At 31.2% G+C, this 16,470-nt stretch overlaps 1 protein-coding gene across 1 annotated transcript in view; it reads left to right on the top strand.

The window, feature by feature from the left end:
- Positions 1-15,118, top strand: part of LOC123305652 (Down syndrome cell adhesion molecule-like protein Dscam2) — a 140,708-nt gene extending 125,590 nt beyond the window's left edge. Inside the window, 11 exon segments of the mRNA XM_044887428.1 lie at positions 46-841; positions 1,280-1,456; positions 1,517-1,683; positions 2,658-2,855; positions 3,471-3,626; positions 5,759-5,872; positions 7,369-8,013; positions 9,470-9,481; positions 11,879-11,942; positions 13,212-13,217; positions 14,658-15,118. Coding sequence (XP_044743363.1) covers positions 46-841; positions 1,280-1,456; positions 1,517-1,683; positions 2,658-2,855; positions 3,471-3,626; positions 5,759-5,872; positions 7,369-8,013; positions 9,470-9,481; positions 11,879-11,942; positions 13,212-13,217; positions 14,658-14,730 — 2,408 coding nt within the window. The 3' untranslated portion in view covers positions 14,731-15,118.
- The last annotated feature ends 1,352 nt before the right edge of the window (positions 15,119-16,470 follow it).

Consider the following 16,470-nt stretch of genomic DNA (forward strand, 5'->3'; position numbering starts at 1 on the left):
ATTATATTCGAAAGAAATGAAATTTTAAGAGATAATTTATTACAGCCCCTGGTGCACCTACAACCGTTAAAGCCTTAGTTATGTCTGGTGATTCGATATTAGTCAGCTGGAAACCACCAACACAACCAAACGGTGTAGTTGTCCAATATACAGTATATGTACGAGAAGAAAATCCCGAAAATCCAGACATTGAACCAAGAAGTCAAAAAGTTCAACCGTTCCAAATGACATACGAAGCAACTGACTTAGATAAGAACAAACGTTATCAATTCTGGGTAACTGCCTCAACAAATATCGGCGAAGGTGAACCATCTGCGACAGTAAGCTTATCTCCAAGTGCAAGAGTACCTGCAAAGATTGCGTCTTTCGATGATCAATTTATTGCTACCTACAAAGAGGATGTGAAGTTACCATGCGTCGCAGTCGGTGTTCCACAGCCAGAAATTACATGGAAAGTCAAAGGACAAGTATTCACAGCAAACGACCGTATGCGATTACTTCCAGAAGGCTCATTATTTATTAAAGAAGTAACTCGAGTTGATGCAGGCGATTATACATGTAATGTTGAAAATTCATTCGGGCACGATACCGTTACCCATAAGTTAGTCGTTCACGCTCCACCTCAAGCACCACAAGTTACAATCACAGCAACAACAACGAACTCAATTACGCTTAAATTACGACCACATGAAGGCGATAATGCTCCCTTACATGGCTACATGATTCATTATAAACCGGAATTCGGAGAAACGGAAACTGTTCAAGTAACTGGAACTAAGCATACACTTGATGGACTCTTGTGTGGATCTAGATACCAAATTTACGCTACTGCTTATAACAGGTAAAATTTTATATTTTAGTAAAATTAGAATGTTTAGGTTCGAAACTTCATACCATTAATCTTGGGAGCAATGGGTCTCTTGTACCTATCGTAGAGTATTCTGTATCCTGTAGCTTCATTATCTAAAACTGCATCTTCCAACTGGAAAAGCTTCGCTTCCGGATGACGAGTTGTTCTCTACGAATGCACAGGGGCTCTTTAACTCACTAGGTACAAGAGACCCATTTGTAGTAACACTCTTCTTACAATTTTCAATAATTTTTTCGCGATATATCGGCTTCAGAAGAGGATTGATTGACAGCAACAAGAATGTGTTTTGAGGGTCAACAAAAATTCTCATAAACATAATTAATTCACGGAGATTAAATTTTGGAATAACTCGAACTTTTCGAAAATATTTTTATTTTGCTATTCTTAATTTTGCTTATATATTCTCAGTATTGGAACTGGTGATCAATCAGATATTCTAAACACAAGAACAAAAGGATCAAAACCAATTATTCCAGAAGGTCGAAGATTTATTGAAGCGTCAACGAACAGTATTACATTACATTTAAGCGCATGGTCAGATGGTGGATGTCCAATGTTATATTTCGTCGTAGAACACAAAAAACAGTAAGTTTTAAAAAACTTTATTTTTGAGTAGCACAAATCATTGACTTTCTCTTATTTTAGGAATCAAATTGAATGGAATCAAGTGTCAAATAATGTTAAACCATCAGGAAACTTTGTAGTTTTGAATTTGGACCCAGCAAGTTGGTACAATTTACGAGTTACCGCTCATAATAATGCAGGATTTTCAGTTGCTGAATACGAATTTGCCACTTTAACGTCTACAGGAGGTAATTTTTTTTTATAAAACAAAATTTTTTATTTTATTTTTTTATTTTTTTAACATTAAACGCGTTGGCAAGAAATCGAATTAGGTTTTATTTTAAAATAATGAAAATAAACAGTACCTGAAACGTAGTTGATATTCATATAGTTTATTTTTTATATTCATAGCATTCTGACGCTTCTAATATCATTTTCATTCTAGACGCTCGCTATTTAATTAACACTTTATATGTAACTCATTATTTCTGTATTCGAATTAAGTTTTCATCCCAGCTGAATATTTCTTCCATGGAAACCTCACAAGGAGACCAAATTCCATGTAAACAAATGGTTGCCAAAAAGATGTTAGTAGTGTTCCTTTTCCCCCGAAATAGCGGGTCGAGTATAAGATGCGAATTTGTTCGTATTTATTTCGTGTAATGCACTCCGGTGCAAAAGAAACACTGGCGACGCTAGTGCTAAAAATGATTTATACGATTATGTTGACATTTTTTGTCCATTCTCCGGCTTGACTTCGGTCTCCTTGTGTAGTCTCCATGATTTCTTCAATGGAACATAAATCAGACGGGACATCCGATAACCTTAATCTTCAGGATAGTTTAAAAACCAAGTCATGTTATTTTACTGTTTAATAATTTTATAGAAAAAATTTAATAAAATTAAAGAGACACAGCAACGAATTGGAATGCTATGAATATAAAAAATATACTATAATTTGATTTCTTGTAAACTAAAAAAAACCGAAAACTAAAACAACTATGTTTCAGGTACAATTGCACCTGCACGCGAAATTCCAAATTTGACCAATGAGGAAACAATCAAAATTATATTGGCTAATTTAAATTTGGTCGTACCAGTTGTAGCTGCAATTTTGGTCATCATAATAGCTATTATTGTTATTTGTCTATTACGTGGCAAATCACCACATATTAAAGGTAAGCACTTTTTATTAAAACAATTCTTCATTTTTTATGTTTAGGTACAATTCCACCCCCAGCACGTGATAACATACCAAATGTACAACAATTTTTCCCATGGATACCAACATGGATTGATTTAAATGTGGTGGTCCCAGCCACAGCAACGGTTGTTGTTATTGTTGTTGGTATTATTGTCATTTGTGTGGCATTCTCACGACGTAATCGAGGACCTGAACAAACACGCCTTAGAGGAGATTGTATGTTTATTAAATTTCAAATATAAATTTATAAAATTTTTCCCGAGGGAGCACTGTGTCGAATATCAACGGAAAATAGGAAGAGCGTGTTATAAATCCACTTTGCAACTTATTGAACACAATTTATGGGGTTTTACGAGCAGCGATTGCTTTTTCCGTCATTTGGAGATTCATTCTCGCTGTTTTCAACGTTTATAAGGCTTTGCGTACCTTCGTAGCTCCCCCAAATTGAGCCAAAAGGTTGAAAATTTGTATGAGTTGGCTAGCCCAGTGTCAAAAAAATATCTTGTCAACCTCCCAGCACTTTGTTCTTTTTGGTATCGAAATATCATACTGCACCTCTTCAGTCCCATAAACTTGAGTTGGAGGGTTGAAAATTTGATTGAAAATAAAATTAATGCTGAGAAAGTGCCTTTGAATATAGAAAACTCGCGATCCCCCTGCCTACTGTATTTATGTTTTCAGAAAATATGAAAAGGCAAATAAATATATCTATTAATAATAAGTATCTAGTGAGGAGGTAATACGACCTTAGGGATGGAGAAGGATTTTTTTAAGATAAGAGCCGTTGGGGCACAGTTAATTTACTAACACAATAAAAATAATTTTGTTTAGATGACATTGTATACAATCAATCAGTAAACGCAAATTCAACATTGGATAAAAGACGACCAGATCTACGTGATGAACTTGGATACATTGCACCACCAAATCGTAAACTACCACCTGTACCTGGATCCAATTACAATACATGCGATCGTATCAAGCGAGGTACAGTCATAAGTAAGATGATTTTTATTCATACTAACGTTTGCACGGTGATGTAATTTTTATTAAAATATATACTGTTTCAATTTTTTATATATTTATTAGTTACTATGGTTACTATATTGTTATTTATTTATTTTTAAATATCACCAAGTGTTAAATGTTAGTGTGCATGTGTCACAACATGGCAAAAAATTTCAAACAAAGAAATAAGACTGTCAGATAGTGACAGAGAAAATTAAACAAGTTTTTACAGTCTGCCAATGATAGGGGGCATATTTACAGTCACAAACAGGAATATGTATTAAATAACATTCATAACGCATTTCTGTTGCTTGTAACAGAAAATATGTCCCCTGTCATTGACAGACTGTAAAAAAGTTTTTTTTTTCTGTCACTACCTGACAATCTAAAAGAAATGTTGCATACTTGTTGTCTCACTCATTTAGATATCCCTTTCATCAATTTCAAAGCATACATTTTGAAAGGGATATTTTTTTGCATGTTATTTTTAGTTAGGTAAAAATTTATATCATGTTATAAGTAACACTACAGGGCTGGCGTTTATTTTTAAGTCTTATGATATTTTCTCAGCCGGTATTAAAAATATCGTTTTGGAATCTTTGATAACTGTAATGTTAACTGCATTCGATTTGTCCATAAACACGTAAATCACAAGACATTACCCTTTTGTTAAAATGAACTAGATACCCCCCCCCTCCGTCTTTTATATGAAACAATAGACTGCCGTTAAAGAAGGTTAAGTTTGATTAGGACTAATCATTATGCTTAGCATTGCCAGCACATCTTGGAATATCTTTCGACTCTTTATAAAATCTAGGATATTTTAAAGAGTGGTTGAACTTAAAAAAAGCTCGTTCCATACAGATCTTTGAAAGGATTTCGAAGTAATCCTCACCATCTCAAAAGGTAGCACCGCACTGACAGAACGTCCTTAAATGAGCTGGCAGAAAAAATTATATAAACCTGACATAGGTAACGGGACACAGAGACATTCCAGGAAATTGTAAAGTCGACGAGCTTGTTAGAAATGGCAAAAGTTACCTTTACCTTTTTAAACTTCAAGCTGTTTCTGAATGTGGAAATCCTAAGAAAGACCAATCCTAGATGGAGGGAAAACGCATTCAAGTGTTCCGACGATCTTATCTCGCTTGAAAGGGCTTCTATAAGCACAATCGTTGTGGCTATTACAGAACACTAGTTGGAACGCAGGCACGCTAAACGATGATCCTACCATTCATCACGATTATTGCAGGATCTGTCACAGTGGAGAGAAGTTGGAAACGATGTCTTATCATCTCTATCACTGTCCAGCTCTTGCTATGAGAAGATGGACTCATTTGATCAAGGCTTTCTTTGACGACCTCTCCGATCTGAAGTCCGTTGACGTCAAAGCATTTTTACTGTTCTTAAACAGTTCCAAATGGTTCATGGAGTAGTGGCCAAAAATAGGCCAATCATCTTTTCGGTATCACAACTGAGTCTATGAATCGGACTCTTTGAATTGACTAATGTTAGATATCAAAGTTTATTGTTTCATGCTTTTTGTACCCCCTCCCTCGCGTCTTCCATAAATGTTTAAAAAGATGTCCAATATTTATGTTATTGATGTTTAGTTACCCAACCAAGGACATAATTCGTTTTAGTACACAAAACCAAAATATCTGTAGTATCTGATCAAATTTATCAAATTTAAGTAAGAGTCCATGACTCTAATCTCTCGCCCGTTTTATGGAACCACGTAGTTCTTCTATCAGGGTTAGTGAGTGTTATGGAATCTTGACTTCAATATATTTTGATTAAATAAAAACACAATAAACGTATAAATTAATGTTTAGCCCCCGTAAACTGCTTAGAACCGCTAGTCCCTGACATGTTATACAACAATAAAAACCATTAATCTCATGCATGTTCGAAAAATTTATTTTCAAACAATTTCAAACATTCTTTTTTATTTAATTATTTATAATTTGCGACGCAATTAAGCGAGCATATTTAATCAATTAAGAAAGCGAAAAAAGATGGAGGAGTGGAGAATTTTAGACAGACGAGACGCTTGGCTTGTTATTCCGTTGCATTTAGGTTTATGTCGATGCTTGATGTTGTTAAATTAGGTCAGGGTTCATTCCGTTCACATTCAACATGGGATCCTCGCAGACATATGTATGAGGAATTACAACATCATGCCCGCAGATTAGGTTCCAATGAAACAGTTCACACTCATAAAGGTAAGACGAATTTTCTTTTCTTTAAAATTTGTTGTCATGTGTCATCTTTTAATCTAATTTTACGTCTAAATATCGATAATTTTTTGTGATCTTCGAATTTTTGCGTCAAATTTTTATCTTTTTTTTGTTTTTGATAATGATATTTAGACAGACATAAGTTGAAGTAAGTATTTAAATTTAAATTTGCATGACGTTCAACATTGTTCAAAGTTGTTTAAGCACGATTTTATCCACTTGTTGAATGTAGTTCACATTATCACAAAATCATAATCGGTAAATTTGCACTTAATCGACTTTTCTTAAAAATGCTCCTAAAGCCAAATTAAAATATTTTTTTACGTGATTACAAAACCTTTGACGGAGATAATGAAAAACTACCCGTTCTTCTTTTATTTACGAAAAATTAATAAATTAATTCGTGGATCTTAGACTGAACGTAAGGGCCAAAACCAGACAGACCCATACAAACTCGACTAATCAAGGTAATTCACAACCTTTTTTTAATTAATTGAACCCGATTATACAACTACAAATTCGTAATCTATGTTTAAAAAATGCTTTAAATTTGGTTTTTTCCCTGATTTCTAGGATCATTTTAAAGAAAAGCCGCTAAAGGGCAAGTTTAATTCATAACATTCGGGGTTAATCAGAAAGGATGTTTCAGCTTTCAGAAATGTTTTCTACGCACCAAAATAATCTAAATTAGGTTAGGCTAAAAGCCGTAATTTATCAAATAGAGAAATTTACCAAACGGAATATTATTTCGAATTAGCAAATCGTCGTGGATATTCTCCTAATTTTTGCTCTTCAGAAATTATAATGCAAAAATTGAAAACGGGCGAATTTGATTTTATCGTAAAATCCATCCGATGATTTATCGCAAACGAATGTTTTACGAAAGTATTTGAGCCAAAATCTAAAATTAAACACAGAGATAAAGTGAGATGTCCCAAATCAAATACACATGAAGTAAAAAATATTGGGGGGAAACATTGAAAGGTTTCTTATTGGGAGTTTGCGAAATCGTACAGAATCACGAATCAATAAAATTTAATACATGAAATACAATCGCAATAAAGATTTTTCTGAAGAATTAAGATAATACCGATAAGCAAAGTAAGCTATTTTACCACATCTGACCTCTGAATAGCGCTGTCCAAAAGAATGCATCGAACAATTGTTCCTTTTTAGATTCCAAGGATCGTAAAGATATTAAGATTATTTGATTGTGCAGAATCTATTCCTGGACTTTGATGCGTTTCTTCTGATTCATCTACAGTTAATTGATAAATTTTACTATTCACTTCATTTTAAATCGAAGATATTTTCCTAAATAACGCACCCGACTACAATTAATACAAAACAACATAAAATTCATTCTAGATGAATATTTTCAAAAAATAATTATTCAAATTTAAGAATTTTCCATTGGGAATATCATTATAATGGACAGTTAATTATGTAACAGCTCTACCCGTTTAAATAATATTTTTCAGGTATGGAAGATGAAATTTGCCCGTATGCCACATTCCATTTATTAGGTTTCCGAGAAGAAATGGATCCAAGCAAAGCTATGCAATTCCAAACATTCCCTCATCCAAATGGAATGCCAGTTGGACACAGTGGAACAATGGGACCAAGCGGTATGCCACCAAGTCAATTACATTCACGAAGCGGATCACAATCAATGGTATGTAATAAATTACCTCCAAAATCGAAAGTTTCGTTTAAATTTCGTTTAAAAACGAAACACTCTGAGTATATATGAATAAACATTTACTTCTAGCCAAGACAAAATGGACGATATGGTCGAATGCCAAGCCAAGGAAATGGATCAGTATTCTCACCAGGACCTGAATATGATGACCCAGCAAATTGTGCCCCAGAAGATGATCAATATGGTTCACAATATGGTGGTTATGGTGCTCCATACGATCATTATGGTAGTCGAACATCAGTGGGTCGTCGTAGTGTTGGATCTGCACGTAACTTACCAATGAATGGCAGTCCTGAACCACCACCACCTCCACCACGTAACCATGATCCAAATAATTCATCATTTAATGATTCTAAAGAGAGTAATGAAATATCAGAAGCAGAATGTGATCGTGATCATCTAGTCAGTGCACGAAATTATGGAGGTTTGTATCTTCTTACTTAATCATTCACTTATTACGTCATCACCATCATGTTCATCGTCACATGTCATTTAACAATCATCACAATAAAACACATTTTGAAATCACTCACTAACATTCATTTAGGTGTAGTTTAGAATTAATTGGCTTTAATCGTAGTCTAAGAATTTGCAACGGTTTTTATTTAGTATTTCAACACGCTTCGTATTTTGTCTCTAGTCTATTTGACTACCCGGCTTTCTGAAAAGAGTAAAGTAGTTCGCTTGAAAAAATTAAACTTTCGATTTTATTTCCAAAATATATACCTATCAATCAAATTAACCATTCGAAACTTCCAGAGTTTATCATGAAGAATGCATGTTTTCAAATAGAAGAACGCAAAACTGCTAATCTCGAATATCCTAATAAAAATAATAATACGTAGGAGTGAACCGACACAAAATTGATGTCGGGTCCTCATAAATTCTTCGTGAGTCATGAAACCGCGTTTTCACTGCTCCTCGAATGTACTAAGCTAGGAAATGATTGAAATTAGGACGAACCTAATAAACAAAATGTTAAGAACCGCTCTTTCGAGTAACACCATTTTTAAGTTAGTATGTTCCTCACTGTTTGGGAGCAAAAACAAATGAGGTGAGCTTTCCTGTCGTACCATGGAAAATTTATTGAGCAAACGATTGACCAGAAATAATTCATTAAATATTTCAAAAAACGTATCGGAAATTTGAAAAAGGAGTTTCCCTAAAATCGATATCCAGTAGTTACATCCGCAGTTAATGTCTCTGTAAATCGAACGAGTAAAATACAGGGTGTCGTTTTTACTTTCAACAAGAATCAACTGACAAAATTCGATCCTCACATGTTTCAAACTCAAATACATCCAGCTCCTGCTCTATTAAAGGAGCTGACTTGAATAATTTGTAATAGTAATTATATAAAAAAAGAGATAATAATTTGATAATTAAATTCGACGATAAAGACAGCAAACTGCTTTTGTTTTATTTCATATAAACTGTCAAATTAAATTATTTCACAGTCTTTTGGTAGTAAATATCTGTTTAAGTCACTCCTCCTCATATTATTTATGCAGTAATACTTCATATTATGATGTACTTCCTGTAATTGGATAAATTTATTGATTTTTTTAATGACCTCCAAAAGTAGACATCAGATCAAAATTTAGTAAAAATCTTGTTCGTTCCTTAATTGAGTAATGTACCTTTCTACTATCAAATAAAGGACACCCTACATACAAAATAAACTAATAATACATAAAGGCAAGGCTACCTCGACGAAAGGTGGATCTTAAAACGGAAACCAATATAGTTTCGGATTGGTTAATGGGGCAAAATACGAACCATATTGAAATTTTACAAAGTAAACTATTGCCAATTCTCCGTCTATATAAAAACCAAACAAAAAAGTAAGAAACAAAAATTAAATTTGTCTATTTTTACAGACAATGACAGTGGTAAGTTTGAAATAAAAGATAATGTTCGTTTAGTTTGACAGAAAAAAATCAGTTATGAATTTTGAAAAATCAATGTTCTTTGATTTGATTCTGAAAAATACAGGGTTGTTCAAAAAAAATATGTACAAATATGTCTCTTATTATTTTTGTTAAATTTTCTTATTTTTTCATTAATTTTTTTATTTTTTCTGAAATTTGTAATTGGCATCATGATGTAAATAAATTTCAAAAATTGAAGCATGGTAATTTTTTTTTTGAAAAATATTGGCATAGATAAGATTTTTGTTTTGATGAAAATACATTTTGAAGAATAAATTATATTTTTGCATTTTTTGAATAAAATAAAGTTTTTTGTTCGCACAATTTTTTTAAAATTAGGTCTGTTATTTTTTTTATACAATTTTTTGCAATTAGATAAATAGCATGGAAATCAGTTTTTTTTCGTTTCAAAATTGATATGTCTTTTCAAGTGGTCTCGCATTATTTTACTATTTTGCTTTTATTACATCATAGAATATTTTTCTTTATAATTCTAGGAAATCTTTTAATCGAAATTCCGCATTAACAAAATAGTTGACAAGTATCTAATAAATTATTTATTATAGAATAGTATCAAACTGCATCCTGAAAGGTCTATTGTATTCCTTACCTTCGATGTAGGCTGGACTTTTCGACTAAATTTTTCTGCGAATTCCCGTATTCATTTCGAGTTCCATTTTTTGTTTGTGTCAAGCTGCTATTTGCCGATAAGTGTTGATTACACTCTTCGCAGTTAATCGCCTATATCTCATCTTCTGAAAGTGTTCCTTGAATTCGATAACTAAACTTTTAGCTTCTTTCTAAATCTACGTCTATTCGCACCGTGCGTGAGTTTTATTGGAGGCGTTTCCATGGTAACGATACACTACTTTAATTATAGAATTGTATGGATGCATATATAATTGTATGGATTGCTTTTATGACTTACATTAATATTATTGTCTAACAAATTTAAATAAATAATTATTATAATTTACATTTGAAAAAGAATATTTGTGCATTTTGATTTCTTATTTTCACAATTTTTAATGCATTCAGTTTAATTATAATTAGTGTTTTTCAACAATTTTAATTTGACATTTTCTATAACATTAACATGTAAAGAACTGCAAATTAGTCATAACAGCATCCTTTATCGTCAAAATTTTTCACTGGAAGCGCTCGCATCGATTTGATTGTCCCTACCATGACTACGCACACAACGAATAGTTATTTTGCTTGTTCACTACAACTCCTATTACTCTAAAATTTCGTAACTTGGTTGTCATATTTATTTGGTTGGTGGTCTTCATTTGAACTTGAGAACTAAAAGCACACCTTTGTTTTATTTATTCAGAAATAAACCTTCTACTGTTTTTTCATTAATGCTAATTATTTTTCCTAGTTAGCATAATTAGATAAGCTGTCATAACATTTTACGGTACATTTAGTAGCGGCCATGTTGGCTGCATTCAGATTATTAAATCAATTAATATCTGAAGTATTTCACTTCCTAATATCCTATTCTAGGATATGTTTGTGCTAGGGTCTACATGATAAAAGCAAAATAGTTAAAATTAACAAACTATTTGAAAAATAATGTCTATATTATTTAAGTATCAAAATTGTAGCATGATTAAATTATGTGTCCGTTTTTATTTGCAATTATTCTTTCATTTGCAAGAAATAATATTATTCCAAATTTAATTTTATTCTTATATTTATTTGATTTATGTTCAAGGTTGTTTCACATACTCAGGGGCACAGATAACAAAAATGAATATCAAATAAACAGACCTTTCAAATATTCTACGCTATAAATATTTAAAAAAAACTCAAAAAACAAAAATTTGATATCTGTCTTTTGTTGTAAATATTTACTATATGTTTTTATTTTGATTCATGTAGGTTACCGCACAGGCAACAACATATGGTCAATATCTCGGTATGTGAAACCCATATATTTTAACTATTTCTTGCAGATGGAATGATGGTTCGTTATTAACAAATACTAAACATAAAAAAAAAAGAAATGATACAGAATTGATTCAAAAGCATTTATTTTATTAAATAACCATGTTTTTCTACTTATTTCTGTTAATTTTAATACGATTTTTGTTTTTGGTTTTTCCCCTTTTTTGTGTTCTAACTTTTAAAATTTGAGATCATGACACACAGAGAATTAATTGGCGCAGCCGGTAGGGTAAGACAGACATTTGTCATTCAAAAAGCATTCAGATTAAATCAGTCTGCTTGTTGCAAGTTGTAACAAATAATTCTCTGTATGTGTTGGTCTCTAAATCTTCTATATGTGTGTATTTTTTTATTTTGGTCTTAAAGTGTTTGTGTAGGTGTTGTGAATAGTTCATTTGTTTTCAGTTAATATGAGAGCAGGCAACAAGGATGGCATGACCACCGAAGAAATGCGCAAACTGATTGAGAGGTCAGTAACCTGACTAACCGCCCACCAAAAATATAAAATAATCCAAAACAATTATTAGATATAAAAAATTCATTTGAACCATTTTGTGGTATTTGTTTTAATACAAAATTTTACACATAAACATCGGAGATATTCTGTGAATTGATATTTCGCGTTATAATTTATAGCCAAATGTTTAAATGATGCCTATCAACACACATTAGGTGAAAAACAAGAAAAACTATTTATCTGAAATAATAGAATTTTCTACGCATGTACTTTTTTTTAGTGTGAGCATGGTTTAACGTGCATTATTTTAGTACAGATATTTCTTAGAGAATTACAAAGTTGCCAGATATCTATTAAATTCTATATATTCAGTTACCAAAGGACTGTTCATAAAATAATACATTGCCACATTTTACCATTTGTAATAGACCTTTTCATTTTAGAAAACGATTCTTTTTTGTTTTGGACAGTGTCAAAAAACTATTCAAGTGAGGATATACCATATATCTTCCATCTTTATTTAACAGTGCTGCTTGACAAAGAGGGAAAGTATCTGACATGTCTTTACTTGTATAGTTTTTTGACAACGCTCGAAATAAAAGGGAATCAGTGAAAAAGGTCTGTTATCATCATCCTCTTCATGTTTCATTACCTGACATTACTTTTTAAGTGTCATGATAGATCTGGCAACTTTGGATTCGTTATTATCATAGACCTAAACAATAAAATTCATAGAGTATACACTAGAAAAGCTAACTTCTTCCCTACTTTTGAGTCCTGTAACTTTATCATTCAATGGAACTTACAAATCAGATATATGAGTTAAGTTCTTTTGAAGTTTTGAAGTTAAAACCAAAACATTATATGATTTTCCCCTGCCCTTTTGCTCTCAAGATTTCCTCTTAGTCAAAGAAGTTTCCGGACTTTTTGGAGTGGTGGGGTCAGTATGTTGCGCTGTGGGAAGTTAAGATAATTGCCAGTGTCTCATGTAGGGAGTTCAGGCAATTGCCAATCTCTATTATTATATTGTTTATGGTCTAAATGAAATTCTTTTGCGTTGTAATAGACAACATTTAAACAATCTTGGTTATATATCCGTAAATTTTAATACAAAAAAAATTTATAAAACAAAAGAAATACCACCCATTCAAATATTCATAAAATTCATAACAAAAAATTCGTTCATTATTCCATTTTGCATTCATTTTTCAATAACATTTAAAAAATTTATATACTAACATATTTTTATTCTATTTAATATATACTTCGCCTCTCAAACAGGAAGCCGTAAGTTATGTCTTATAAAGCTTGCAAAGCTAACAAATATTAGAAGAATGTTTGAAAAGACTAATTTATTTTATACAAATTGTTCTCCTAATATTTATAAGCAAATTAAAACAAAGCACCTTATTTCACCTAGAAATCTATTATTTTTTTATAATTTATCATATTTGATGTTTATTTTATTTTAATTGCACCGAAAAATCAGTAATCCAATTACAATGCTTCTTTATTTTATTTTTTAATATTCCGCGAGTGGTTATCAATCCAATCGGTCTGTGAGTCTGTATAAATTCGTAAAACATTTCCGAAGATTCAGTAAATCTTTATAATTTTTGTTTTATCATTTTTAGTTTGTTTTTATCAAATAATTGCTTTAATTTTAAGCGTAGAGTAATTTGGCTGTTTTTTAATATTTTAAACGTCATTTTTAAATAAGACTGCGTTTATGCGGTAAAGAAATGAACTAAGCACATGCATTAAATATCATTTATAAATTGGTTGATTTGGAAGCCCCTTAAGCGAAATTACTATTTTTTATACGAAAGGCCTATCATATGGAGGTTAGAGATACGGAGAATCATATCTGTATATAAAGTGTTCACGAAAAGCATAAAATTGGTCCCGCTGCATAAATATTTAAACAACTTGTTAGAGAAGGATAGAGAACTTCACATCAAACACAAAGTAAAAAGAGTAAGATAAAGATCTAAACAAATTGTTAGAAAAGGATAGATAAGTTCACATCAAACACCTTTTGCTACACAAGCGCCATTCTGGTCAATTTTAGAAATGTTATTTTGGACACTTTTTACTTTGACCCCTATATAAGATTGTCTTCCTTACCTCTGCCCTCCATAATCTATTACATCAAACGTCAACCTCAAGTTGATCATTTGTTAAAACAAACAATCTTAAAACATTATCCCGTCTTTATGCAAAAAGACAAATATAGTACCAAAAAAACCATAGGCATAGGAAAGAAAGAAAAAACGCAGCTTTGTTACTTTGGCTAGGAAACGAAATCACTTAACAATCGATTCTGCATCGATTGACATCTATTTCAAGTTGGTTGAGTTTTCCGATTGAATTTGCACGGACTCCTTTTTTTTATCGGTTAAATTTCTCCGGAATCTTACCACCTCATTTTGTTTTCTTAATTATGGAAAAATTAATGATGATTATGCCTGTGACGTAAGTTCAATTTTTTACCAGTTTAATAAACGCATTGACTAATTTTACCTCGAGAAAAAATTTAATTCTACCATCCTCAATGTTTGCAAATTGCAATTCAAAGTGTCACTAACATCACCTAACCTTTCTCTTATGACAAATTTTCAACAATTGATTTTCCTTACCTTCGCAATTTTAAATGTCTCCATTTTTCATCAATGTTCTCTGATTCAAAAATAAAAAAATTATTTTCATTGAATTATTTTTGTACAGAAACGAAGCAGGGATGCAACAACACCACCAAAACGGGGGACTCCTCACAACCTACGATACTGTGGCAGTGTAATTTGTAAACAAATACAAACAAACAAAATTCCTAAAAAAAAACCATCTGTATCGAGGCTGAACAAAACGCAACGTTCCCGCAAACTTCTTCTCTCATCGCTCATTTAAAAAATAATAATTTTTCTATAAATAACATACACAAATGTGCTTTCAAATAATAACTTTTTTAAAGTTTTCTTTTTTGTATTTATGTTCGTCGATATTATATTATAGGTAGGCATTTACAAAGATAAAGGCACATATTTAGTTTATAAGAACAATTTTCACTACGTCTGTTATTTATCCATATTTTTTTTTGTTAATTTTTATTCTTTATTAAATTATATTTGTAGGTTCTAATCTTCTTTATTTTAGGTTTCGATTTTTTAAAAACCTAATCTTTGTAAATGTATATAAAAAAAAAAATCTTTTTTGAATAAGATTCTTGTAAAAAACTTGTTTTTTCATATGATGAGAAAAGCTGTAAATATTTTTTAAATCAAAAGTAACATCGATAAAAGGCAAGGCTTTTAGCTAAAAGAATTTACAAAATAAAAATTTTCATTTTCCAAAATTCGAGTGCATTTACCTTTAAAAAAAAGTGTAAAATAGAATAGAAATAAGTTCTAATTGACTCAATTTTGATTAATCATATTCGTTTTGAACACTTTTGAATCCAGTATCTCATTTAATCAAATTTGGTATTGGAAAGTCTTCCATTTAACCCGTCAGACTGGTCGTCTTTCGCACCACAATCATAACTCTTGTGATGAGAGAAATTCTCACGCTATTGCGCTAGCGCCAAGAGCGAAATTCAAATTTTGTTTACAATATATTTTTAAGTTACATACGTTAACGTGTGAAAATACATGAATTCATATGAAAGAAGTGATGAGAACAAAATTTTTTTGCTTTATATTTTGAGTTTAAATTAAATACACTATCCTGTAAAGTGGTCATTCCATGAAATTATGAAAAAAAAAACGTTCTAAATTAAGCGTTAGAGAATCTGGGAAGATTATCCCGAAGAAGGGTTAAACATTAATTATTATAAATGCAACATTATTTTCACACAGAATCTAGGATGAATTCAATTTTCGTCAAGATGGAAAATGTAAGAAACTATTTTATTGAAAATGACTCTTATAACATTAAAATGCATTTAAAAATGAAAATGGAGTAAAGAAGAAAATATTTCGTAAAATTTTACTAAATGCACTCGATTAAATAATATTTTCATAATGTAAATCAACGTCCGTCTATATATTTTTCCACGCATACTCTTTTTGTTTCATAATTTTGAAAAACCCTAAGTATCTGAGGAACCAAAAATGAAACAAACAAATAAAAAAAAAAACAATTGAGATAATTGATATTTTAATTAAGGCTCAACATACATGTGATATTTTGAGAATATATTTTTCTTTTAAGTAAATGTAGCGACGAATTCGTTGTTGAATGACATCAACCTTTTTTTACTTATTAATTTTTTGCCTCTAGTTTGACATGGTCGGGTCGATGTTAATAAAAAAAAAAACCAAATCAAAATGCAACAAATCATTTTTGTCTAATGCGCACTATTTATAATATTTTTAACCTGAATGTATCGATGTAGTTTTCATAAAAATTTTTCGGGGCTATTCCTATATACTTTTTATTTTTAGTAAATCAGATTCGAGGTTTAAACTTTCTTCGCCTTTTTATTTGTTCAGATACATCGTTTATCACATAACATAAAAAAAAAGAAAGCGGGTAGGACTGA

The sequence above is a fragment of the Chrysoperla carnea genome, chromosome 1 (assembly GCF_905475395.1).
Source record: "Chrysoperla carnea chromosome 1, inChrCarn1.1, whole genome shotgun sequence".
Taxonomy (NCBI): Eukaryota; Metazoa; Arthropoda; class Insecta; order Neuroptera; family Chrysopidae; genus Chrysoperla; species Chrysoperla carnea.